The sequence below is a fragment of the Procambarus clarkii genome, chromosome 14 (assembly GCF_040958095.1).
Source record: "Procambarus clarkii isolate CNS0578487 chromosome 14, FALCON_Pclarkii_2.0, whole genome shotgun sequence".
Lineage (NCBI taxonomy): Eukaryota > Metazoa > Arthropoda > Malacostraca > Decapoda > Cambaridae > Procambarus > Procambarus clarkii.
In genome coordinates, this window is record NC_091163.1 from 422,395 (window position 1) to 450,068 (window position 27,674).

General features: G+C 48.0%; 1 protein-coding gene across 3 annotated transcripts in view; it reads right to left on the minus strand.

The window, feature by feature from the left end:
- Positions 1-27,674, minus strand: part of Shc (SHC-adaptor protein) — a 221,206-nt gene that overhangs the window by 100,975 nt on the left and 92,557 nt on the right. For all 3 annotated transcript variants that reach the window (XM_069324231.1, XM_069324230.1, XM_069324229.1), the window contains exon 2: positions 16,901-18,183. In XM_069324231.1, the coding sequence (XP_069180332.1) occupies positions 16,901-18,183 (1,283 nt within the window). The remainder of the gene's footprint in view (positions 1-16,900; positions 18,184-27,674) is intronic.

The window sequence follows — 27,674 nt, forward strand, 5'->3', positions numbered from 1 at the left end:
GTTTCTTCAAAACCTTCAACACATTCTAGAGAGAGTCCACCGCTTTGCTCATGATAATCTATTGAAAGCCCAGGTGAGAATGAAGACTCATTACGACCAGACCAGCAAAATAAGAAAATTCAAGCCGGGAGACTTCGTCCTTGCTTATTTCCCTATCCCAGGTTCACCTTTACAAAACAGATTTTCAGGACCCTACTGCGTCAAAGAGTGCAGGAATAATAATAATTACGTGATAGAGACTCCAGATAGGCGGCGGAAGACCCAGCTGTGCCACGTCAACCTCCTGAAGCAATATAATGGTACTCCTCCCACTGTCTTGACTAATTATTCCACATTCACAGAACCCTACATCCACAGTGAGACCTTCCCAGCTTCTCCTCCCGAAAGCACTGACAAGGAGTCAGCGCTTTCTAATTCCGAAATCCTTAATGATCTTCCCAAATACTTTCAGGATAATCATAGTGCACCTCTCGTCAAGATCTTCAGAGAACATAAAGAGTTGTTCAGAGATGATCCCCAAGAGTGTAATGTTACCCAGCACGACATCCAACTGCTCTCCGACACCCGGCCGATTCGTCAACCCTTCTACCGAATCAGCCCGAGCAAGAAGGAAGTCATGCGTGCTGAGGTGCAATACCTCTTGGATCATGGACTGGCTACACCTTGTGAGTCCCCCTGGGCCTCACCTTGTATCTTGGTGCCCAAACCCCAAGGTAAGGTGCGGTTGTGCACTGACTATCGAAAACTGAACTCTGTCACTGTCAAGGATGCTTACCCCTTGCCAAGGATAGATGACATCCTTGATGCCATTGGTAGTGCCCAGTACTTGTCCCAAGTGGACTTGCTTAAGGGGTACTATCAAGTGTGTCTAACGGAGCGCGCTAAAGAGATATCTGCCTTCATCACTCCTTTTGGACTTTTCAGATATGAACGCCTTCCTTTCGGACTATGTAATGCCCCGGCCACCTTTCAAAGAGCTGTCAACCGTGTCATCCAGGGCTTGGATAACACATACGCCTACCTGGACGATATCGTCGTAGCCTCCAACTCCTGGAGTGAACATCTGCTCCAGCTGCGACGTCTGTTCTCCAAGCTCCTGACAGCCGGCCTCACCATCAACCTGGGCAAGTCCACTTTCGCGAAAGGTAAAGTGCGTTATCTGGGTCATGTTATTGGGAGTGGCAGCATAGCTCCGTTAGACTCACACACTCAAGCCATCCTACAGTATCCACAGCCTACCACCAGGAAGCAGCTCCTGCGCTTCCTTGGTCTTGCCTCTTACTACCGTAGGTTTGTGAGGAATTTCAGTACAGTCGCCACACCTCTAATTCTATTAACCAGTCCCAAGCAACGGTATAATTGGACCATGCAGCAAACCGTTGCTTTCGAACAACTCAAATTCCTCCTCTGTTCTAACCCCATTCTCGCCTCTCCAGATATCACCAAGCCTTTCGTCCTTCATGTCGACGCCAGTGGTACCGGCGTTGGTGGTGTCCTGATGCAACAACGAGGCGAGGAGGTTCTACCTGTCAGCTACTACAGCTACAAACTGAAACCACACCAGAGGAACTACAGCACTATTGAAAAGGAGCTACTATCCATCGTCCTGAACCTCCAACACTTCGCTCCGTACCTACAAGGCGCCAGGTCTACCACCATCTTCTCAGACCACAACCCTCTCCGCTTCCTACATCAAGCCCAATTCACCAACCAGCGTCTTCTACGATGGGCTCTGTATTTACAAGACTTCAACCTGGAGATCCGCTATATCAAGGGTTCTGACAACACCATAGCCGATGCCCTCTCCAGAGTTTATGAAGTAGAAGCAACTCCATCCATTACTCCACCACATAACGACGTACTTCTTCCAGAACCGCAGGCTTCGGGGGAGAGTTGTGACGATAATCTCCTTCAAGAGATTGAGCCTGCTCTTCCCTCCAAAATTACGTCTTCACAATTATATAAAAAGACTATGGAAGAAATGTCCAACAACGACAACAACACCAGCACCAGCAAGGCTTGCCAGGGTGAGCAGAAACGTATGCATCCAGCCACCTGTTCGAACTCCAACCACCAAACTACCCGTTGATCGCTACGGCTCCGCTGATTGGTCGCCGGTCTGGCTGCACCTGCACTCGCCCCCAATACTACCTGATGTCTGGGGTCGCCCCAACATCAGTCCTCAGAATGTTCCGTGCTTTCGTAGCCAGCACTCCTCCCAGCTAGACGTTAGCGTGTACTGAGAGAGGTGGTGGCTTTAAGCCAATATTCCAGCACCTCCCACTTAACTTTTGTGTTGCACTTCTTGTTATTTTGCCTTAACGTAACTTTCATTGTGTCATTTCAGTATTCTTATTATTTTGATTCATTGATTTTATTATACATATTTGTTTGTGCATTATTTTCATGTTTTGATTTATTTAACGTAATTAAAATTTCATTGTTAAAGTTTTACTTGTGTTTTGTGTGTCTTCTCCTTACCTTACCACAGACGAAGTTCCAGTTTTTCTATTTTTTTTTATAACTATGTGACGAGGCCATACCCCTAGCATTAAACAGCCGAACACCAACGCGTTACCGTCACAGCCGGGAGACTTCGTCCTTGCTTATTTCCCTATCCCAGGTTCACCTTTACAAAACAGATTTTCAGGACCCTACTGCGTCAAAGAGTGCAGGAATAATAATAATTACGTGATAGAGACTCCAGATAGGCGGCGGAAGACCCAGCTGTGCCACGTCAACCTCCTGAAGCAATATAATGGTACTCCTCCCACTGTCTTGATTAATTGTTCTACCTTCACAGAACCCTACATCCACAGTGAGACCATCCCGGCTTCTTCTCCCGAAAGCACTGACAAGGAGTCGGCGCTTTCTAATTCCAAAATCCTTAATGATCTTCCCAAATGCTTTCAGGATAATAATCGTGCTCCTATGCCCTCTTCTAATTCCACTCTCACCTCGTCAGATAAGCCCTTCATCCTCCATGTCGACGCCAATGGTACCGACGTGGGTGGTGTCGTGATGCAGCAACGAGGCGAGAAGAATACACCTGTCAGCGACTACTGCTACAAGGATCTACGGAACAATTGGCAAGGAGCTACTCTTCCTCATCCTGAAGCTTCAGCACTTCACTCCACACCTGAAAAGTGCTCGGTCCACCATCAATACGGACCACACCACCCTACACCTCCTGCAGCACGCCCACTTCTCATCTCAACGTCTTCTACTATGGGCTTGCTAACTGCAGAAATTCAACCTGGAGACACGCTATACCAAGAGTCTGACAACATCTTGGCCCATGATCTCTCCAGAGTTTATGAAGTAGAAGCAACTCCATCCATTACTCCACCACATAACGACGTACTTCTTCCAGAACCGCAGGCTTCGGGGGAGAGTTGTGACGATAATCTCCTTCAAGAGATTGAGCCTGCTCTTCCCTCCAAAATTACGTCTTCACAACTATATAAAAGACTATGGAAGAAATGTCCAACAACGACAACAAACACCAGCAAGGCTTGCCAGGGTGAGCAGAAACGTATGCAACCAGCCACCTGTTCGAACTCCAACCACCAAACTACCCGTTGATCGCTACGGCTCCGCTGATTGGTCACCGGTCTGGCTGCACCTGCACTCGCCCCCAATACTACCTGATGTCTGGGGTCGCCCCAACATCAGTCCTCAGAATGTTCCGTGCTTTCATAGCCAGCACTCCTCCCAGCTAGACGTTAGCGTGTACTGAGAGAGGTGGTGGCTTTAAGCCAATATTCCAGCACCTCCCACATAACTTTTGTTGCACTTCTTGTTATTTTGCCTTAACGTAACTTTTCATTGTGTTATTTAAGTATTCTTATTATTTTGATTCATTGATTTTATTATACATATTTGTTTGTCCATATTTTCATGTTTTGATTTATTTAACGTAATTAAAATTTCATTGTTAAAGTTTTACTTGTGTTTTGTGTGTCTTCTCCTTACCTTACCACAGACGAAGTTCCAGTTTTTCTATTTTTTTTTTATAACTATGTGACGAGGCCATACCCCTAGCCTTAAACAGCCGAACACCAACGCGTTACCGTCACAAGTTATATGGGGGCCTGTCCGGGAGAATGTTACGAGATTATTACTTTAACAAACTTTAACTTTATAAACTTTAACAATGAAATTTTAATTACGTTAAATAAATCAAAACATGAAAATAATGCACAAACAAATATGTATAATAAAATCAATGAATCAAAATAATAAGAATACTGAAATGACACAATGAAAGTTACGTTAAGGCAAAATAATAAGAAGTGCAACACAAAAGTTAAGTGGGAGGTGCTGGAATATTGGCTTAAAGCCACCACCTCTCTCAGTACACTCTAGAGTCTAGCTGGGAGGAGTGCTGGCTACGAAAGCACGGAACATTCTCCCACTACGGCTTCAACAAGACTTACCATGGGATTCGTCAAGACTACTACTGGCCAGGTATGGTAAACAACGTCAAACAGTACGTAAAACAGTGTCATACATGTCAGATGGCAGAAGATTGGGTACTCTTGACCCGGGGCAGACCACAGTACCAGGGTACCAATATGATGATCTGTCAGAATGAGAAATATTCAAGGGACATAGATGGTAAATACGAGTAATAACAAGGAGGGAGAGATGACCAATTAAGAGTATGACTGCGGCCTACAGTCACCACGTAATCCAAAGTTGTCTCACCTTCACTATATGTTACTCTCGTAATGCACAATACACCGCACCTTATAAAAAATGAAATTGAATGAAAAATAGTAAAGCTACGTTAACAGAGTTAAATACGCTTACCATAAATTACCACTTAGCACCAGTACCCGAGTGAGGATCCCGGACAGGCCCCCATATAACTTGTGACGGTAACGCGTTGGTGTTCGGCTGTTTAAGGCTAGGGGTATGGCCTCGTCACATAGTTATAAAAAAAAATAGAAAAACTGGAACTTCGTCTGTGGTAAGGTAAGGAGAAGACACACAAAACACAAGTAAACTTTAACAATGAAATTTTAATTACGTTAAATAAATCAAACATGAAAATAATGCACAAACAAATTCTTATAATAAAATCAATGAATCAAAATAATAAGAATACTTAAATGACACAATGAAAAGTTACGTTAAGGCAAAATAACAAGAAGTGCAACACAAAAGGTAAGTGGGAGGTGCTGGAATATTGGCTTAAAGCCACCACCTCTCTCAGTACACTCTAGAGTCTAGCTGGGAGGAGTGCTGGCTACGAAAGCACGGAACATTCTGAGGACTGATGTTGGGGCGACCCCAGAAATCAGGTAGTATTGGGGGCGAGTGCAGGTGCAGCCAGACCGGCGACCAATCAGCGGAGCCGTAGTGATCAACGGGTAGTTTGGTGGTTGGAGTTCGAACAGGTGGCTGGTTGCATACGTTTCTGCTCACCCTGGCAAGCCTTGCTGGTGCTGGTGTCGTTGTTGGACATTTCTTCCATAGTCTTTTTATATAATTGTGAAGACGTAATTTTGGAGGGAAGAGCAGGCTCAATCTCTTGAAGGAGATTATCGTCACAGATTATTACCTGATGTCTGGGGTCGCCCCAACATCAGTCCTCAGAATGTTCCGTGCTTTCGTAGCCAGCACTCCTCCCAGCTAGACGTTAGCGTGTACTGAGAGAGGTGGTGGCTTTAAGCCAATATTCCAGCACCTCCCACTTAACTTTTGTGTTGCACTTCTTATTATTTTGCCTTAACGTAACTTTCATTGTGTCATTTAAGTATTCTTATTATTTTGATTCATTGATTTTATTATACATATTTGTTTGTCCATATTTTCATGTTTTGATTTATTTAACGTAATTAAAATTTCATTGTTAAAGTTTTACTTGTGTTTTGTGTGTCTTCTCCTTACCTTACCACAGACGAAGTTCCAGTTTTTTCTATTTTTTTTATAACTATGTGACGAGGCCATACCCCTAGCCTTAAACAGCCGAACACCAACGCGTTACCGTCACAAGTTATATGAACATTTTTAGAATGTTCCGTGCTTTCGTAGCCAGCACTCCTCCCAGCTAGACGTTAGCGTGTACTGAGAGAGGTGGTGGCTTTAAGCCAATATTCCAGTACTTTCGTCCTTCGACATGAAGGACGAAAGGCTTGGTGATATCCGTTAGACTCGCACACTCAAGCCATCCTACAGTATCCACAGCCTACCACCAGGAAGCAGCTCCTGCGCTTCCTTGGTCTTGCCTCTTACTACCGTAGGTTTGTGAGGAATTTCAGTACAGTCGCCACACCTCTAATTCTATTAACCAGTCCCAAGCAACGGTATAATTGGACCATGCAGCAAACCGTTGCTTTCGAACAACTCAAATTCCTCCTCTGTTCTAACCCCATTCTCGCCTCTCCAGATATCACCAAGCCTTTCGTCCTTCATGTCGACGCCAGTGGTACCGGCGTTGGTGGTGTCCTGATGCAACAACGAGGCGAGGAGGTTCTACCTGTCAGCTACTACAGCTACAAACTGAAACCACACCAGAGGAACTACAGCACTATTGAAAAGGAGCTACTATCCATCGTCCTGAACCTCCAACACTTCGCTCCGTACCTACAAGGCGCCAGGTCTACCACCATCTTCTCAGACCACAACCCTCTCCGCTTCCTACATCAAGCCCAATTCACCAACCAGCGTCTTCTACGATGGGCTCTGTATTTACAAGACTTCAACCTGGAGATCCGCTATATCAAGGGTTCTGACAACACCATAGCCGATGCCCTCTCCAGAGTTTATGAAGTAGAAGCGACTCCATCCATTACTCCACCACATAACGACGTACTTCTTCCAGAACCGCAGGCTTCGGGGGAGAGTTGTGACGATAATCTCCTTCAAGAGATTGAGCCTGCTCTTCCCTCCAAAATTACGTCTTCACAATTATATAAAAAGACTATGGAAGAAATGTCCAACAACGACAACAACACCAGCACCAGCAAGGCTTGCCAGGGTGAGCAGAAACGTATGCAGCCCGCCACCTGTTCGGACCCAAATCACCAAACTACCCGTTGATCGCTACGGCTCCGCTGATTGGTCGCCGGTCTGGCTGCACCTGCACTCGCCCCCCAATACTACCTGATGTCTGGGGTCGCCCCAACATCAGTCCTCAGAATGTTCAGTGCTTTCGTAGCCAGCACACCTCCCAGCTAGACTCTAGAGTGTACTGAGAGAGGTGGTGGCTTTAAGCCAATATTCCAGCACCTCCCACTTACTGTTGTATTGCAATTCTTGTTATTTTGCCTTAACGTAACTTTTCATTGTGTCATTTAATTATTCTTATTATTTTGATTCATTGATTTTATTATAAGAATTTGTTTGTGCATTATTTTCATGTTTTGATTTATTTAACGTAATTAAAATTTCATTGTTAAAATTTACTTGTGTTTTGTGTGTCTTCTCCTTACCTTACCACAGACGAAGTTCCAGTTTTTCTATTTTTTTTTATAACTATGTGACGAGGCCATACCCCTAGCCTTAAACAGCCGAACACCAACGCGTTACCGTCACAATATATATATATATATATATATATATATATATATATATATATATATATATATATATATATATATATATATATATTTGATACATTTCTTGTTTACTTTCCAGAGAGTCCATTTTGAGAGCTTTGACACGGTTCCTATAATTTAGATGTTTTATCGTGTCTATGCGTGCCGCAACCCATCCTCCGAACATTTATCCGAACCATCCGAACCGAACTCCGACACTACGTTTTAATACTATGTGTATTGAGTACATTTCCTTACTGTCATACATAGTACAAAATTGCACTTATGGGGCTGTTACATTTACCTCCCCATTTATTCTCCTCGTTTTCTGTTAAGACACTCAGAATTTTAGGATGAAGTTTTGAAGTTCAGTTCGCTATACACAAGTTTTAAATATCAGGTATTTCTTTTTCAGTTTTATTAAACAATAGATTTTATACAAAATTTGAAAATATCCTGAGTTACTTTACAATTTATTGAAATATTTTAGTTTTGTTTTGTTTTATAAAACTGTAATATCAATATAGGTTAAGTAGGAATTGTAATTAAGAAGCAATAAAATGCTTATCTTCAAAAACTAAGATGGTTAGGTTAGGTCGTGGTTTTCTATTCAGCTTTTCAGGTAAACTCAAATATTCACAATATATATGACAGTACGGTTTAATACTAAGTGAAAATAAGTACAATTCCTGACTGCCATACACAGTACATAATTGCACTTACGGGGTTGTTACTTTTACCTCCCCATTTTTTTGGAGGACAGGCTGGTGACGTATATGTTCTCTGTATTCCCTCTAATTCAGAGATTTCTCTGAATTGAGGTGGCCAGGTGAGGTGGCATCCAGTGGCCAGGTGAGGTGGCATCCAGTGGCCAGGTGAGGTGGCATCCAGTGGCCAGGTGAGGTGGCATCCAGTGGCCAGGTGAGGTGGCATCCAGTGGCCAGGTGAGGTGGCATCCGGTGGCCAGGTGAGGTGGCATCCGGTGGCCAGGTGAGGTGGCATCCAGTGGCCAGGTGATGTGGCATCCGGTGGCCAGGTGAGGTGGCATCCAGTGGCCAGGTGAGGTGGCATCCAGTGGCCAGGTGAGGTGGCATCCGGTGGCCAGGTGAGGTGGCATCCAGTGGCCAGGTGAGGTGGCATCCAGTGGCCAGGTGAGGTGGCATCCAGTGGCCAGGTGAGGTGGCATCCAGTGGCCTGGCTCCTGGGCCTGACTCATGGAATTCAATATTCATAAAGAAATGTAAAGTACCAGTAGCGAGAGCACTCAGCGTAATATGGAGAAAGAGCCTGGATATAGGGGAGATACCAGCAGCACTTAAATCTGCAGATATAGCTTCGTTGCACAAGATGGGGGAGTAAAGCCTTGGCAAAAAATTATAGGCCAGTTGCACTAACATCACACATAATAAAAGTGTTTGAAAGAGTGATTAGGAATCAAATTTCTAGTTTTATGGAAAACAATGAATTGCACAATCCAGGACAACATGGATTTAGAGCGGGAAGATCCTGTCTGTCACAGTTACTCAACCACTATGACAAAATCACAGAAGCCCTAGAAGAAAAGCAAAATGCAGATGTTGTATACACAGACTTTGCAAAGGCGTTCGACAAATGTGACCATGGGGTGATAGCTCACAAAATGAGGTCAATGGGAATAACTGGAAAAGTAGGACGCTGGATACTCAATTTCCTGTCGAACAGAACACAAAGAGTAACAGTCAATCAGATAAAATCGAGTCCAAGCGATGTTAAAAGCTCTGTACCTCAAGGTACAGTCCTTGCACCGCTACTGTTCCTTATTCTCATATCTGATATAGACAAAAATACACGCCACAGCTTCGTGTCGTCCTTTGCAGATGACACAAAAATCAGCATGAAAATTACCTCTGCTGAAGACATTAAAAAACTACAAGCAGATGTCAACAAAGTTTTTGATTGGGCAGCAGAAAATAACATAATGTTTAACAGTGATAAATTTCAGGTACTCAGGTACGGCAAAAATGAGGATCTGAAACATAATACAGGGTACAAAACACAATCGAATCTTCCCATAGTAGGAAAACAGCATGTCAAGGATTTGGGAATAATGATGTCCGACGATCTAACGTTTAGGGAGCATAACCAAGCAAATATCGCGTCAGCCAGAAAAATGATCGGATGGATTACGAGAACTTTCAAATCCAGGGATCCCATCACAATGGTTGTACTCTTCAAGTCACTTGTGCTGTCCCGTCTCGAGTACTGCTCAGTACTCACTTCCCCCTTCAGAGCAGGAGAGATTGCTGAAATAGAGGGAATACAGAGAACATATACGGCACGCATAGACGAGATAAAACACCTAAATTATTGGGATCGTCTCAAAGCTCTCCAAATGTACTCTCTAGAAAGGAGACGAGAGAGATACCAAATAATATACACATGGAAAATACTGGAGGGTCAGGTCCCAAATCAACACAGTAAAATAACAACGTACTGGAGTGAACGATATGGAAGAAAATGCAAGATTGAACCAGTGAAGAGCAGAGGTGCCATAGGCACAATCAGAGAGCACTGTATAAACATCAGGGGTCCGCGGTTGTTCAACGTCCTCCCAGCGAGCATAAGAAATATTGCCGGAACAACCGTGGACATCTTCAAGAGAAAACTGGACGGTTTTCTAAGAGAAGTTCCGGATCAGCCGGGCTGTGGTGGGTACGTGGCCCTGCAGGCCGCTCCAAGCAACAGCCTGGTGGACCAAACTCTCACAAGTCGAGCCTGGCCTCGGGCCGGGCTTGGGGAGTAGAAGAACTCCCAGAACCCCATCAACCAGGTATCAACCAGGCCAGGTGAGGTGGCATCCAGTGGCCAGGTGAGGTGGCATCCAGTGGCCAGGGGTGGTGGCATCCAGTGGCCAGGTGAGGTGGCATCCAGTGGTCAGGTGAGGTGGCATCCAGTGGCCAGGTGAGGTGGCATCCAGTGGCCAGGTGAGGTGGCATCCAGTGGCCAGGTGAGGTGGCATCCAGTGGCCAGGTGAGGTGGCATCCAGTGGCCAGGTGAGGTGGCATCCAGTGGCCAGGTGAGGTGGCATCCAGTGGCCAGGTGAGGTGGCATCCAGTGGCCAGGTGAGGTGGCATCCAGTGGCCAGGTGAGGTGGCATCCAGTGGCCAGGTGAGGTGGCATCCAGTGGCCAGGTGAGGTGGCATCCAGTGGCCAGGGGTGGTGGCATCCAGTGGCCAGGTGAGGTGGCATCCAGTGGCCAGGTGAGGTGGCATCCAGTGGCCAGGTGAGGTGGCATCCAGTGGCCAGGTGAGGTGGCATCCAGTGGCCAGGTGAGGTGGCATCCAGTGGCCAGGTGAGGTGGCATCCAGTGGCCAGGTGAGGTGGCATCCAGTGGCCAGGTGAGGTGGCATCCAGTGGCCAGGTGAGGTGGCATCCAGTGGCCAGGTGAGGTGGCATCCAGTGGCCAGGTGAGGTGGCATCCAGTGGCCAGGGGTGGTGGCATCCAGTGGCCAGGGGTGGTGGCATCCAGTGGCCAGGGGTGGTGGCATCCAGTGGCCAGGTGAGGTGGCATCCAGTGGCCAGGGGTGGTGGCATCCAGTGGCCAGGGGTGGTGGCATCCAGTGGCCAGGTGAGGTGGCATCCAGTGGCCAGGTGAGGTGGCATCCAGTGGCCAGGTGAGGTGGCATCCAGTGGCCAGGTGAGGTGGCATCCAGTGGCCAGGGGTGCAGCTTCCTGGCGGCACTCTCCAGTGCCATAATGATGCCACCCCCTAACACAATGATGTATCATCTTCCCAGGTTAAGACACCATTTATCTCCTGATCATGCCACTGAAAATAAATTGCATTGTATGTTCGAAGGGATAGACAACAATAGCCTACCTGGATTGTACCTGGAGGGGTTCTGGGAGTTCTTTTAATTCCTGAGCATGACCTGGGGCCGGGATTGACTTGTGAGAGCTTGATCCAACAGGCTGTTATTTGGAGCGGCCCCTCAGGCCCACATATCCATTAAAACACCAGTAACACAGTGGTTCCTACACCATCTTCTTTAACTGCCTCTTGAAGACCTCCACTTATGCTCCACAAGTGTTTCTTATATATGGTAGGAGTTGTGCCGAGAGCCTCAACGTCTCTACCTAGATGTTGAACAAAGACGAGATATGCCACGATGCAGTCACTAAAGTTGCTGAAGCAAAATTAGCGTAAGTGTCGAGTCAAGTGCACCAAAACCGTAAACATTGCGGCTACGCTCTCGAATGTAAACAAGATTTGAAGCTCCCGAATGTAAACAAGATTTGAAGATCATCCACGCCATGAGTTATAGAGAGTCTACGATGCCTTTATAACCAATGTGATTTACGATTTAACAACTGTTATGCTTCACTTCTGCTATAACATGGAAACTATTATTATTATCTGTTAGTGCTGGCTCTATAATCAATATTAGTGAAGGTGAAATCATAGTTATATATCAACCCATCCTCCTGTTTGGATAGTAGTTTCTGAAACTATGTGCACCATAGTACAAAGACTAACGTTCTAAGCAATTAGATAGTAGAAATGGGTACTATTTACCTTATAAAGTCTGAAAAATGAAGCTAAATACAATCTTAAATATTTCTAGACCTAGTATAGCACACATATGTACTATATTAAGCCTAAGATATCATGTACTAGGCCTAGGAAGGTTAAGTTAGTTTGTCTTTGCAACAAATGCAAACTCTTTTCCGGTTTGTCTAAATTCAATAGTACCGATGTCTAGTGTCTAATTGCGTTGTACGTCGGTATATGTACTAGAGTGCAGATAAATGCCGAAGCGGTTGCGTCTGTCAGCGGTCGAGACTTCCTCTGAGGTTTCTTTTCCTCCGCCTGCCTCTTAATTTCGCCTTCGAATTTCTGGAGTCCCTTCTAAACTTTACATTTCCAGGCAGATCTGTACGCAGCTGCTGCTTCCCGAGTGTTGATGTCGATGTTCACCTGCTTGAGGTCGCGTTTGCAGGCATCTTTGCAAATGCAGCTGGGGTCTTCTGGTGGGTCTCTTTCCTGATGCCAGTTCTCCATACAAGAGGTCCTTCAGTATGTGGCCATCTTCCATGCGTGTGACATGTCCCAGCCATCGTATGCATCTCGGCTTCAAGAGAGTGAACATTGAAGGGATTCCTGTTCTCTCGAGCACTGCGTTGTTGGTGACGTGGTCTTTCCACGTGATGTCAAGGATGCGTCTCAGGTTCCTCACGTGAAAGGTATTGAGCCATCTTTCCTGGCAAGAACACAGGGTCCAGGATTCCAAGCCGTAGAGAAGAATACTCACTTCACTGCTTTGTAGACTTGTGCCTTGGTGTGCACTGTCATTTGACACTGACATTTGCCAAAACGTACTTTGTGAGCCTGGCTAGTGTTGTTGCAGCCTTCCTGATATGCCATAGTTGAGCTCAGTATCAAGGGGAAAGGGTGTCTGAGATTGTGGAGCCCAGGTACACAAACTTGTGGACTGCCTCCAGCACACAGTCTGTGAGGTTTATACAGGATACATCATTGAGATCTTGTCCCATCACCTGTGTCTTCTTCAGGTTGATTGTCAGGCTGAATACAGAGCAGACTATGGCAAAGGGGTTGAGTAGCTGTTGCAGCCCTTCTGCTGTGTGTGTAGTGATCGCTGCATCGTTGGCAAGAAGGATGTCTCTGACAATTCTCATCTGTACTTTCGTCTTTGCTTGGAGTCTGGAAAGATTGATGAGCTTTCCACCAGATCTTGTAAGGATAGATGCCCTCTGCAGTTGTTCCAAAGGCATGCTTGATTAGGATCGCGAAGATGCCGAACAGGGTTGGAGCTAGAACGCATTCCTGTTTAACACAACAGTTGATGTTGAATGGTTCAGAAGTTGAGCCGTCGTACACGACTGTTCCCTTTATGTTCTTGTGGAACGATTGTATCATGCTGAGTAGGGTGGGTGGACAGCCAATTTTGGCCATCATCTTGAAGAGTCCGTCCCTGCTCACGAGTTCGAAGGCCTTTGTAAGGTCAATGAAGGCGATGTACAGGGGTTTTCTCTGCTCCCTGCACTTTTCTTGAAGCTGTATGAAGCTGGAGCCTGACCAAGACAACCCTGGCGAAGAGTTTGCCAACGACACCGAGGAGGGAGATGCCGCGGTAGTTGTTGCAATCGCTTCTATCACCTTTATTTTTGTAGAGAGTGATGATGTTCACATCTCTCATGTCTTGTGGCACCGAGCCCTCCCACCAGCACTGGCACAAAAGTTCATGAAGCTCAGCTTTAGGTGTTCCTCGAGCGCACTTGAGAACTTCAGGCGGAATCCCGTCATCTCCTGAGGCCTTCTCTGAGGAAAGTGAATCCAGTGCTTTCTCAACTTCCTCCGCAGTCAGTTCAAGGTCAAGTTCTTCCATGATGGGCAGGCACTTGATTAAATCCAGGGCCTCTACACTGACCAAGTTCTCTCTGGAGTAGAGTTCGGAGGAATGTTCCACTCAGCGATTCATCTGTTGATCACGGTCTTTAATGATCTCTCCGGTGGCTGACTTTAGAGGAACCGTCCTATTTTGTGTAGAGCCAGTTGCCTATTTGATCCCTTCGTACATGCCTCTTATGTTGCTGACGGTGGCCGCGGTCTGGATGCTGGAACAGAGTCGGAGCCAGTAATTGTTAGCATAGTGCCTTGCAGCTTGTTGAACTTTACTGCGGGCAGTACAAAGGGCTGTAGGTTCCTTTCTGAGGGCAGGTTCTTGTAAGCTCAAAGAGTCATCTCTTTTCCTCTATGAGAGGTAACAGTTTTTCTGCACTGGCCTCGAGCTAGTCTGCTGACTTGTACTGGCTTTTACCGAAGGTGGACATGGCAGTGTTGAAAATGGTGCCCCCTGAGGTGTGACCCACCTCTCACTTGTGCTATCGCAGGGTGATACCTGCTTGATGCGTTTCTGGGAGTTCTTCTACTCCTAAACCAGGCCTGAGGCTAGGCCAGAAAAGATGGTCCAGGAAGGGTGTTTTCCAACGAAGCAGTTAACTCCTCTACTTTGTGAAGATCACGGGTCTTGTTTACGTTAATGAGTGATCTTCCCTCCTTCTTTGCTCTGTGGATTTTCCGGGGTTGCATCTTTACTCTGCAAACGAGGAGAGAGAGTGGTCAGTTGCACACTCTGCGCTCTGGAAGCTGTGGGTCAGTTTGACGCTTCCCAGATTGCTATGCCCCGTAAGCACCAGGTCGAGTTGGTGCTTAGACCTGGGGTGTCTCCAGGAAACCTTGTGCTAGGGCTTGATGTCGAAGAAGGAATTGGTGACCCCGAGATCATGATAACAGAGAACTCCAGGAGGCGCTGCCTATTCTCATTCATCTTCCCAAATCCAAACTGGCCCAGGCAGGAAGGCCAAGAGCTGTGATCAGAACCAACTCTCGCATTAAAGTCTCCCAGGAGGAAGACTGGCTCTTGTTGAGGTATGTCTCTGAGAGTTAGGCCGAGGTCATCATAGAACTCGTCCTTCGCTTCGGTAGAGGAGGTCAGTGTTGGTGCATAGGCGTTGATGAGGCTGACCATTCCTACTGCTGTATGAAGCTGACGTTTGATGATCCTTGCAGACCCCTCCGTGGGAGGTACTATGGACCCCTAACAACCTGTTCCTGATGGCAAAGCCAACGCCATGCTCCCTTACCTCTTCTAGAGGTTTGCCCTGCCAGAAGAAGGTAAAGTCCTTCTCCCGTATGCTGCTGGTTGCGGGCAGACGTGTCTCCTGCAGGGCGACTATGTCTATCTGGAGCCTGCGCAGTTCATTGTTGATCACAGCTGTCTTGCGGGCGTCGTTCACTTCCAGTAGATCTTCCAAGAGACCCGGTGTCATGGTCCTTACATTGTCATGGTCCTTACATTGTCATGGTCCTTACATTGTCATGGTCCTTACATTCCGGGTGGATCTGTGTTTGTTTTCTTTTGCCTGGTGCATGGTTGACGATCCGCTTGTTGGTTGTTGGGGCAGGCGGACCGTGGCGGGACAGCACCTTACTGACTGGGGGCAGGCGGACCGTGGCGGGACAGCACCTTACTGACTGGGGGCAGGCGGACCGTGGCGGGACAGCACCTTACTGACTGGGGGCAGGCGGACCGTGGCGGGACAGCACCTTACTGACTGGGGGCTGCCCAGATTGAGGCGGGCGGGAGCTGTCTGAGGAAATCGGATGATTTCTCCCACCGACGGAAGCAACCGGAGGCGGCCTGGTCGACGGCCGGGCCGCGGAGTCGCTAAGCCCCAAAATCACCTCAATTTAAATCACCTCGAGGTAACCCCTGGCGCCTCACTCTATGCCAATTGCTTATTACCGGTAACTTTCGCTTCCAGTACACATCGATAACGCATCAGCTAATTATTATTATAAATATATTTGCAATCCCGTGAGCTTAGCAACATAATTTTCGTAATAAATATTATGTATAAATTTTAGATTCAGAAAAGGCCGGGTAAATGTTTGTTTGGAAATAGTCGCTGGATTGTTTCAAACGTTGGTTAGACTTGTACCAATTATACACCAGACACTAAACTAATGAGAGGCGGTATACATACCCTGACACCATACTTAATGTGGTATACATACCCTGACACCATACTTGATGTGGTATACATACCCTGACACCATACTAGAGGCGGTATACATACCCTGACACCATACTAGAGGCGGTATACATACCCTGACACCATACTAGAGGCGGTATACATACCCTGACACCATACTAGAGGCGGTATACATACCCGGACACCATACTAGAGGCAGTATACATACCCGGACACCATACTAGAGGCAGTATACATACCCGGACACCATACTAGAGGCAGTATACATACCCGGACACCATACTAGAGGCAGTATACATACCCTGACACCATACTAAAGGCGGTATACATACCCGGACACCATACTAGAGGCAGTATACATACCCGGACACCATACTAGAGGCAGTATACATACCCGGACACCATACTAGAGGCAGTATACATACCCGGACACCATACTAGAGGCAGTATACATACCCGGACACCATACTAGAGGCGGTATACATACCCGGACACCATACTAGAGGCGGTATACATACCCTGACACCATACTAGAGGCAGTATACATACCCGGACACCATACTAGAGGCGGTATACATACCCGGACACCATACTAGAGGCGGTATACATACCCGGACACCATACTAGAGGCGGTATACATACCCTGACACCATACTAGAGGCAGTATACATACCCGGACACCATACTAGAGGCGGTATACATACCCGGACACCATACTAGAGGCGGTATACATACCCGGACACCATACTAGAGGCGGTATACATACCCTGACACCATACTAGAGGCAGTATACATACCCGGACACCGTAGCAGATGCCCTCGTCCGCCAGCTGGTGGTCAGGGTGTAGCCAGCCTCGGGCCGGCTTGTTGATGAAGGAGCCGCCGCCGCCGCCCGCGTGTCCGCCCTCCATGCCGCCTGGCCACCCCTGCTGCTGCTGCTGCGCCTGCTGCTGCTGCGCCTGCTGCGCCTGCTGCCCTTGCTGCTGCTGCACGCTCACGCCCTCCACGGCATCCGGAGCCCACGGCACGTGCGTGGGCGTCAGGCTGGGCGGCGGGGGCGCCAGGTGCTCCGGGGGCTCGTCCTTACTGGGGTAGAGAGACCTGAGGTCGACCCTGAACTTGTGGTTCCTCTCGAGGGAGCGCGTGTGGCGGTGGTGCGTGAGGGGCGCCACCGGCTGGATGCGGAGGCCCTGGTGCCGCTCTAGGGACTTGGAGCGGTGGTGCGCGCCTCTCCTGCAGCAGCTGCTGCTGCCGCTACTGCCGCAGCTGTCGCCGCTCCCGCCCGACAGCTGCACGGTACTGAACACCGAGTTACTCTTGCTGCTGGCACTGCTGCAGCTGATGCTGCTGTTGACACTGCTCAGCCACACCTTGTGCAGGTTCTGGTCCGAGTGTGACTTCAAGTGTACACCGATCTTTTGGAGTGCATTGTCCGACTTGGACTTGCGGGTGAGAGCGCGGGCCTGCTGCTTCTCCCTGTGTTTCCTAAGGCACTTGGCGAGGGTTAGGGAGGCCTCGGGCACCTGCGGGCGTGGGGGCGGGGTGTGGGCGTGGGGCGGGGGCGGCACGGGGCTCCGGTGCGGGTGGGTGTAGGTGCGAGAGGTGGGGGTGAGGTGGATGTGGGTTTCGTCGAAGGAAGTGTCCTTGTGGGGCCGCTTGTTGGGGAAGTGGGTGTAGCGGTAGTCGTGGGGTTCGCTGACCCCCACGTCGACCCTCTCCAGGTGGGGGAGGCGCGAAGACCCCACCCCGAGACTGGTGAGGTTCCTCCAGGCGGCCTTCAGCGAGGTGAGGGAGAACTGTGAGGTCTTGCTGCCTCCCCCGCCGCCGCCGCCGCCGCCGCTACTGCTGCTGCTGCTGCTGCTGGTGCTGCTGCTGCTCACCACCCACACTCTGCTGCTGCTGCTGGTGGTGGTGGTGGGGGTGGTGGTGGCGGCCGTGGGCGTGCCCCCCGCACTACTGCCGCCGGTGAGGGTGGAGGAGGGTAGCGTGGAGGGGGTTGAGGTAGGGGTGGGGGCGCGGTGCTCCAGACAGTGGGGGCCGCTCACAGAGGCGTGCACGCCCCCGTACACAACACTCTTCCCTGCAACAACAACAACAACAACATGTCAGCAACGCAAACAAAACAAAAACGAGACAACAATCAATGCATCACACCCTAAGTACATCCCTACACTGAAAATTAATATAGTTTACCATACTAAACACTAGAGTCCACGTTCTCTCTCATCCAGCATATTAATGTATACATGAGAATTAAATGTTAAGTTTTATCTTGTGTGTAGTTTATTTATTAACAAAGACAGGAGTCGGAGTTGAGTATCCAGGACGTTGGACACTCAACTTTCTGTCGAACAGAACACAGAGAGTAACAGTCAACCATAAAAAATCGAGTCCAAGCGCAGTTAAAAGCTCTTTACCTCAAGGTACAGTCCTTGCACCACTGCTTTTCCTTATTCTCATATCAGATATAGACAAAAATACAAGTCACAGCTTCGTGTCATCCTTTGCAGATGATACAAAAATCAGCATGAAAATTACCTCTGCTGAAGACATTGAAAAACTTCAACCAGATATTAACAAAGTTTTCGGTTGAGCAGCAGAAAATAACATGATTTTTAACAGGTACGGCAAAAATGAGGACCTTAAACATAATACAGGATACAAAACACAATCGAATCTGCCCATAATAGGAACGCAGCATGCAAAGGATTTGGGAATAATGATGTCTGACGACCTAACGTTTAGGGAGCATAACCAAGCAAATATTGCGTCAGCCAGAAAAATGATCGGATGGATTACGAGAACTTTCAAATCCAGGGATCCCATCACAATGGTTGTACTCTTCAAGTCACTTGTGTTGTCCCGACTTGAGTACTGCTCAGTACTCACTTCCCCCTTCAGAGCAGGAGAGGTTGCTGAAATAGAGGGAATACAGAGAACATATACGGCACGCATAGACGCGATAAAGCACCTTAATTATTGGGATCGTCTCAAAACTCTCCAAATGCACTCACTAGAAAGGAGACGAGAGAGATACCAAATAATATACATATGGAAGATACTGGAGGGCCAGGTCCCAAATCTACACAGTAAAATAACAACGTACTGGAGTGAACGATATGGAAGAAAATGCAGAATAGAACCAGTGAAGAGCAGAGGTGCCATAGGCACAATCAGAGAACACTGTATAAACATCAGAGGTCCGCGGTTGTTCAACATCCTCCCAGCAAGCATAAGAAACATTGCCGGAACAACCGTGGACATCTTCAATAGAAAACTAGATTGTTTTATCTAAGAAGTGCAGGACCAACCGGGCTGTGGTTGGCCTGCGGGCCGCTCCAAGCAACAGCCTGGTGGACCAAATTCTCACAAGTCAACCCTGGCCTCGGGCCGGGCTTGGGGAGTAGAACAACTCCCAGAACCCCATCAACCAGGTATCAAGCAGACAGTGTTTAGGGAAAATGGTTACCAGGGACAAGTGGTGAAGGGTAGAGAGAATGGTGAAGGGTAGAGAATGGTGAAGGGTAGAGAGAATAGTGAAGGGTAGAGAGAATAGTGAAGGGTAGAGAGAATAGTGAAGGGTAGAGAGAATAGTGAAGGGTAGAGAGAATAGTGAAGGGTAGAGAGAATGGTGAAGGATTATACCAATTTTTCCTTCCTGTTGTGTCTGTTATTAGTTCAGGGGCCCAGTGCCCCCCCCTCTGACCAGGCCACGGGGGGGGGGGGGGGTCATCGATACATCTCACATATGAACCACAGCTCGCTGGATCAGGTATGACATTGAAGGGTTATAGACCTATTTCATCCAACCAACACAGCCACTTCTACACAAAAGAGGAAAACAGCCAAGACAAAAAAAAAATCTTGCAATAATCATATATAAGAAAATTTTAAATTTAAATGAACAACAGCAAAGCAAATATAAAAGCCAATAATACGATGGTCAATGCAAGCCTTGCAATCCAATGTCACATCCCCCCCCTCCCCCGACCCCCCCCCCCAACCCCAGCCGCCTTTCTAAGCTCTGGTACAATTTCGTATGGAATATTCTCCCCCTCCCCCCCCCCCCCCTCGCAAGCTTTAATGTCTCCTGAGGCTCAATGAAACACATAAAGTAGTACTCAAGCCGCCTGAAAGCATTCACACTGTACTCCCGTGGCCCAGGGTACAGACATGTTGTAATATACACGTGTACAATTTCTGGAGAGGGGGAGGGTAGGGGAGGACCTGCTGCATGGGTAACAGCTTCTTCCCCGAAACTCCATAGTCTCCTGAGACTGATGAATGCCTACTACTACTTCAATACTGCAAGGTCCAGTTCCAAACCTGTAAAATACTATTTCAACGTATTGGAGAGAGATGGTACGGTAATTAGGAGGAGACGCTAAGCCAGTGTGGCGATGTAGTGGCTGGTAGGGATGTGAGGACGACTGACTGGAATATATGTAGTTGCTGGCAACCACTCGGGCCATCGGGAATCGAACACTCTCCTTACAAGAAGGAGCATATCCTGGTCGGTTAGGCTTAGACTAAAGGGAGGGAGGCGCCAATTCTTAACCTCTGTTCACCCAGCAGTGACCGGGGTACCTGGTTGACACACGACTGGCGCGGGGTGTACCGGGGTAAGTGGGTATAGGGTTTACCATCACCTATCGGAAGGGAAAGCTCTTAGTCTGTTAAAAGGTGTCTCCAATCGTCTGTTCCTCTACCCACCTGTGTTATAAACATGAACTGCAAAGCCTTCCTTCTATCAGTCCAAGAGCATGGACAAGAGATATAGTAGAAACGTATGGTACAAAATACCATCGACTTGAGAATGGTCCAGGACGGACCGAAACGTCGTCGTCCCTTCACCTTCTAGTGTGTGGTCTGGTCAACATACTTCAGCCACGTTATTGTGACTCCTCGCCTGCGTATGGTACAAAATATATCTTAACCAAAATCGGGGGGGACGACAGGGCCAATTAGAGAACACCGTGTAAATATCAGAGGCGCGCGACTCTTCAACCTCCTGCCAAAAATGAAGAAACATTGCTGGACCAACAGTGGAAACTTTCAAGACAGAACTAGACACGTCTCTGTTGGAGGTACCTGGTTGATGGGGTTCTGGGAGTTCTTCTACTCCCCAAGCCCGGCCCGAGGCCAGGCTTGACTTGTTAAGAGTTTGGTCCAGCAGGCGGTACTTAAAAAGCCTACAGGGTGCCGCGGCTATGTGGACCTGCGAACTCACAGTATCGTAGACCAGGTAATAACCAGGGGACCAGATTCACGACGCAGTTACCCCAAGCACTTCCGAACCTGTACATCTTTTCTCAGTCTTTGGTGGCTTTGTTTACAATTATTAAACAGTTAATGAGCTATGAAACACCAGGAGGCTGTTTATAACAATAACAACAGTTGATTGGGACGTTTTCATGCTTTTAAACTGTTTAATAAATGTAACCAAAGTCGTCAAAGATTGAGGAAAGATGTACACGTTCGTAAGTGCTTGCGTAACTGCTTCGTGAATCTGGCCCCAGAAAACGTAAGTTCCAGGCAGGCTGTTGTAGTAATAGCACTATGAAGATCGTCAACGGGTATCAGGTAATGTACCCCAGGTGAGAGCAAATATAGGTGAAAGCGTCGGAGGCGAGTCCATAGAGTTGCATCGCCCTATGTTGAACCCTTGCGGCCATCTATGGGCAGCACAAAACATCCACCAGACTGTGTGACACAGTGGTTGCCAGGATCAGGTTGGGTTACCGTTACCTGTGGCAGGTGGCTACCGTTACCTGTGGCAGGTGGCCACCGTTACCTGTGGCAGGTGGCTACCGTTACCTGTGGCAGGTGGCTACCGTTACCTATGGCAGGTGGCCACCGTTACCTGTGGCAGGTGGCTACCGTTACCTGTGGCAAGTGGCTACCGTTACCTGTGGCAGGTGGCCACCGTTACCTGTGGCAGGTGGCTACCGTTACCTGTGGCAGGTGGCTACCGTTACGTGTGGCAGGTGGCTACCGTTACCTGTGGCAGGTGGCTACCGTTACCTGTGGCAGGTGGCTACCGTTACCTGTGGCAGGTGGCTACAGGTGACGGATCTCCCAATTCTGAGCACTCCAGGTGCAAACTCTGTGAACAGGAACTGCGGCATGATCTCCCACACTCAGCCTGTCTTCATAAACAACGGCCAAAGTCCATTCCATGCACCCGCCAACCCCCCCCCTGTTTATGAATTAAAAACGGTTTACACACAACTCACAACCGATGACGTTCGAACACTTCTCGAACAAGTACTTCGCTGACGACTTTTGTTCGAACCACAACGCTGAAAATGCTTCACCCACGTACTACAAATACAACTAATCGCCAACAGAACCTAAACACCTAACCTAACCTATGCCTAAATATGCATAATATGGTAATATATAAAAATGTTAATTCATATTTGACAAAATTCCTATTTTAAATGAAGGGCATGTCAAAATTGATGACTGTGTCTTTGGGGTCGACCGATGAAAGGAATGGACTTGGTCTTAAGACAGGTTGCACACACACACACACACACACAGTGTGTGTGTGTGTGTGTGTGTGTGTGTGTGTGTGTGTGTGTGTGTGTGTGTGTGTGTGTGTGTGTGTGTGTGTGTGTGTCACCTGCCACCTTTGATACAGTACTACACAAGAGGCTAGTGAAAAAGATGGAGATGCAGGCTGGAGTGAAAGGGAAGGTACTCCACTGGATAAAGGAATACTTAAGCAACAGGAGACAACGAGTCTGTGTGAGGGGTGAGGTCTCAGATTGGCGAGACGTTACAAGTGGAGTCCCGCAGGAGTCAGTCCTTGGACCTATACTGGTTGATACCTGGTTAATGGGGTTCTGGGAGCTCTTCTACTCCCCAAGCCCGGCCCGAGGCCAGGCTCGACTTGTGAGAGTTTGGTCCACCAGGCTGTTGCTTAGAGCGGCCCGCAGGCCCACATACCCACCACAGCCCGGTTGGTCCGGCACTCCTTGGAGGAATAAATCTAGTTTCCTCTTGAAAATGTCCACGGTTGTTCCGGCAATATTTCTTATGCTTGCTGGGAGGACGTTGAACAACCGCGGACCTCTGATGTTTATACAGTGTTCTCTGTGCCTATGGCACCTCTGCTCTTCACTGGTTCTATTCTACATTTTCTTCCATGTCGTTCACTCCAGTACGTTGTTATTTTACTGTGTAGATTTGGTACTTGGCCCTCCAGTATCTTCCAGGTGTATATTATTTGATATCTCTCTCGTCTTCTTTCTAGTGAGTACATTTGGAGGGCTTTGAGACGATCCCAATAATTTAGGTGCTTTATTGCGTCTATGCATGCCGTATATGTTCTCTGTATTCCCTCTATCTCGGCAATCTCTCCTGCTCTGAAGGGGGAAGTGAGTACTGAGCAGTACTCAAGACGGGACAACGCAAGTGACTTGAAGAGTACAACCATTGTGATGGGATCCCTGGATTTGAAAGTTCTCGTAATCCATCCTATCATTTTTCTGGCTGTCGCAATATTTGCTTGGTTATGCTCCTTAAACGTTAGGTCGTCAGACATTATTATTCCCAAATCCTTTACATGCTGTTTTCCTACTATGGGTACATTTGATTGTGTTTTGTACTCTGTATTATGTTTAAGGTCCTCATTTTTACCGTACCTAAGTACCTGGAATTTATCACTGTTAAACATCATGTTATTTTCTGATGCCCAGTCGAAAACTTTATTAATATCAGCTTGAAGTTTTTTAATGTCCTCAGCCGAGGTAATTTTCATACTGATTTTTGTGTCATCTGCAAAGGATGATACGAAGCTGTGACTTGTATTTTTGTCTATATCTGATATGAGAATAAGGAAAAGCAGCGGTGCAAGGACTGTACCCTGAGGTACAGAGCTTTTCACTGCACTTGGACTAGATTTTATATGGTTGACAGTTACTCGCTGAGTCCTGTTTCTGATATACTGTTTCTGATATATATAAATGATCTCCCAGAGGGTATAGATTCGTTTCTCTCAATGTTTGCCGATGATGCAAAAATTATGAGGAGGATTGAAACAGAGGATGATAGTAGGAGGCTACAAGATGACCTAGACAGACTGAGTGAATGGTCCAACAAATGGCTGTTGAAGTTCAACCCGAGTAAATGCAAATGAAACTAGGCAGTGGAAACAGGAGGCCAGACACAGGATACAGAATAGATGAAGTACTTAATGAAACAGACAGAGAAAAATCTAGGAGTTGATATCACACCAAACCTGTCTCCTGAAGCCCACATAAAAAGAATAACGTCTGCGGCATATACGAGGCTGGCTAACATCAGAACAGCGTTCAGGAACCTGTGTAAGGAATCATTCAGAATCTTGTACACCACATATGTAAGATCAATCCTGGAGTATGCGGCCCCAGCGTGGAGCCCGTACCTTGTCAAGCACAAGACGAACCTGGAAAAATTCCAAAGGTATGCCACTAGACTAGTCCCAGAACTAAGAGGCATGAGTTATGAGGAAAGGCTGCGGGAAATGCACCTTACGACACTGGAAGACAGAAGAGTAAGGGGGGACATGATCACAACCTACAAAATCCTCAGAGGAATCGACCGGGTAAACAAGGATAAACTATTCAACACTGGCGGGACGCGAACAAGGGGACACAGGTGGAAACTGAGTACCCACATGAGCCACAGGGACGTTAGAAGGAACTTTTTCAGTGTCAGAGTAGTTAACGGATGGAATGCATTAGGCAGTGATGTGGTGGAGTATGACTCCATACACAGTTTTAAATGTAGATATGATAGAGCCAAGTAGGCTCAGGAACCTGTACACCCGTTGATTGACAGTTGAGAGGCGGGACCAGAGAGCCATAGCTCAACCCCCGCAAGCACAAATAGACGAGTACACACACACACACACACGCACACACTACATCACCGAATGCCCAGATATTAGACCATTGAGCATGGTCTAATATCCATGGAGGCATGAGGTACCTGGAGCCTTACACTGACTTTATTACCTCTTGTGGTCTTGATGATATCCTCATAATGCACCCAGTGTTTGTCAGTGCAGACTACTGCTCACATGGCCCTGTATCACCAACCATCCTCTGTGATAGGGACCTTTTTTATAGCATCACGTAGCTAGTTCTTGACACTGTGGCCCTTCTTATAGTCAAGGGCTGCTGAGTAAGTGCTGACATACTGCTGTTAATAAACAAACTCTTCACAGCTGAGTATATGCAACTGTGCCTACCTTGAGGTTACCTTGAGGTGCTTCCGGGGCTTAGCGTCCCCGCGGCCCGGTCGTCGACCAGGCCTCCAATGGAATGGTCTATGTTCTATGTTCCTATGTTCAGGCCTATGTTCAGACAATTTTTTTTACACGAGTCCAATCGACACTGAAGCAGCCTATATATGTTTTATAAAAGTAATACTTACACAAGAGACTATCCCGGTTACCAGGGATTCATCAGGCATTCACACAACCACTCACGAAACCTGTACATCTTTCCTGAATCATGGTTTACATTGATTAAAACAGTTTACAAGCTTGGAAACTTCCCAACCCAAGGCTATTATTGTTATAAACAATCGCAAAGCGCTTCGGAGCTCATAAACTGTTTATAACGCGTGTAAACAACGACGACGTGATTGAGGAAAGATGCACAGGTTTCGTAATTGGTCGCATTAATGCTTGATAATTCTTGGCCTGGTACACTAAGGCGCACAGGAGTAGTAGCAGCAGCAGCAGCAACAATTCTCTGCGGTCCGATGCCAGCGCATCGGACACTTGACTATTCTACACAGGGCAGTAACAGCAGGAGACGGCGCCCAGCACCTGTTAGCAGAGCTGAGAGCTTTCCCGCGCAAACACTGCTCCTAGAGAGCGCGCTTTCCCGCGCAAACACTGCTCCTAGAGAGCGCGCTTTCCCGCGCAAACACTGCTCCTAGAGAGCGCGCTTTCCCGCGCAAACACTGCTCCTAGAGAGCGCGCTTTCCCGCGCAAACACTGCTCCTGCATCATAGAGAGCAAGAACCTCACAACACACACCGTGGATATCCTGCTCGCTGCACAAAATAAATCATTCGCAATCCTTCTGAATGGGTTGCAACTCTCATACCTGGAGCATACCTGAAGAGGGTTTCGGGAGTTCTTCTACTCCCCCCCGAGCCCGGCCTGAGGCCACCGCGGGCTATAGTGGCTACATTAGCGTGCAACAAAAGAGGAAGTTGAAGTAGACCTTGGTACCCGTGTGTGTGTGTGTGTGTGTGTCGCTTCTCAGACGTTCAGTGCACGGCTCGTATCCAAACACCTGAAGTACATGAGATGTATCTAAAACACCCGGGTAGGCTGAATGGCAGCAGCTGCAGCAGCAGGAGGAAGCAGCAGGAGGAAGCAGCAGCAGCAGCAGCCATTCATGACGAACCATTGATGAGAGAGCCGAGGCTTCCCCCTCTCGCCCTGCCTGGTTGTGTTGACAAACAGAGGCGGGCGGGGGCGGTGAAGGCAGGCCCAGCCACGCACCACCAACAAAGACTTGAAGAGGCTACTTTGTCCTTGCGCGTATGCACATCCACGGCGGCTCCCTCCCTCGGATACACAGCTCTCATTCACAGCCGGGGCCGCCCCTCTTCACACACCTAACGCTCAGGGGCGTGTATAGCCATCAATGGCGCCGTGTGTCCTATTGGGAGCCGTGTACATGCACCCACACGCCATGACAGTCTCTCTCTCTCTCAGTCTCTCTCTCTCTCTCTCTCACTCTCTCAGTCTCTCTCTCTCTGTCTCTCTCTCTCTGTCTCTCTCTCTCTGTCTCTCTCTCTCTCTCTCTCTCTCTCTCTCTCTCTCTCTCTCTCTCTCTCTCTCTCTCTCTCTCTCTCACACCACCCTCCACCCTGGCGTTAGTACCTGGATTGTAGCTGAATGGGCTTCATGGAGTTCGTCTACTCCCGAAGCCTGGCCCCATTTGTGAGAGATTAATCCAACAGGGTGGCTACCTACATCCATCTACGTGAGGATTTCGGGGCTTAGCGTCCCCGCGGCCCGGTCCTCGACCAGGCCTCCTTTTTGTTACAACCCTCCCCCCCAGGAAGCAGCCCGTAGCAGCTGTCTAACTCCCAGGTAACTATTTACTGCTAGGTAACAGGGGCATCAGGGTGAAAGAAACTCTGCCCATTTGTTTCCGCCTCCGTCGGGGATCCAACCCGGAACCTCAGGACTACGAATCCGAAGCCCTGTCCACTCAGCTGTCAGGCCCCCCGACCATCCCTACCTAGGGATGGATAGGGACTAGGGGATAGATGCAATAGTTAAATATTCCTATTTAACCTTAACAACAGAAAGCACGACGGAACCTTCTCCTAAACTGGAAAAGGTTCAGAGGTTTGCCACCAGACTAGTGCCCGAACTGAGGGGCATGAACTATGAGGAGAGACTACGGGAATTAAACCTCACGTCGCTGGAAGACAGGAAAGTTAGGGGGACATGATCACCACATACAAGATTCTCAGAGGAATTGATAGGGTAGACAAAGACAGACTATTTAACAACAGGAGCACACGCACTAGGGGACACAGGTGGAA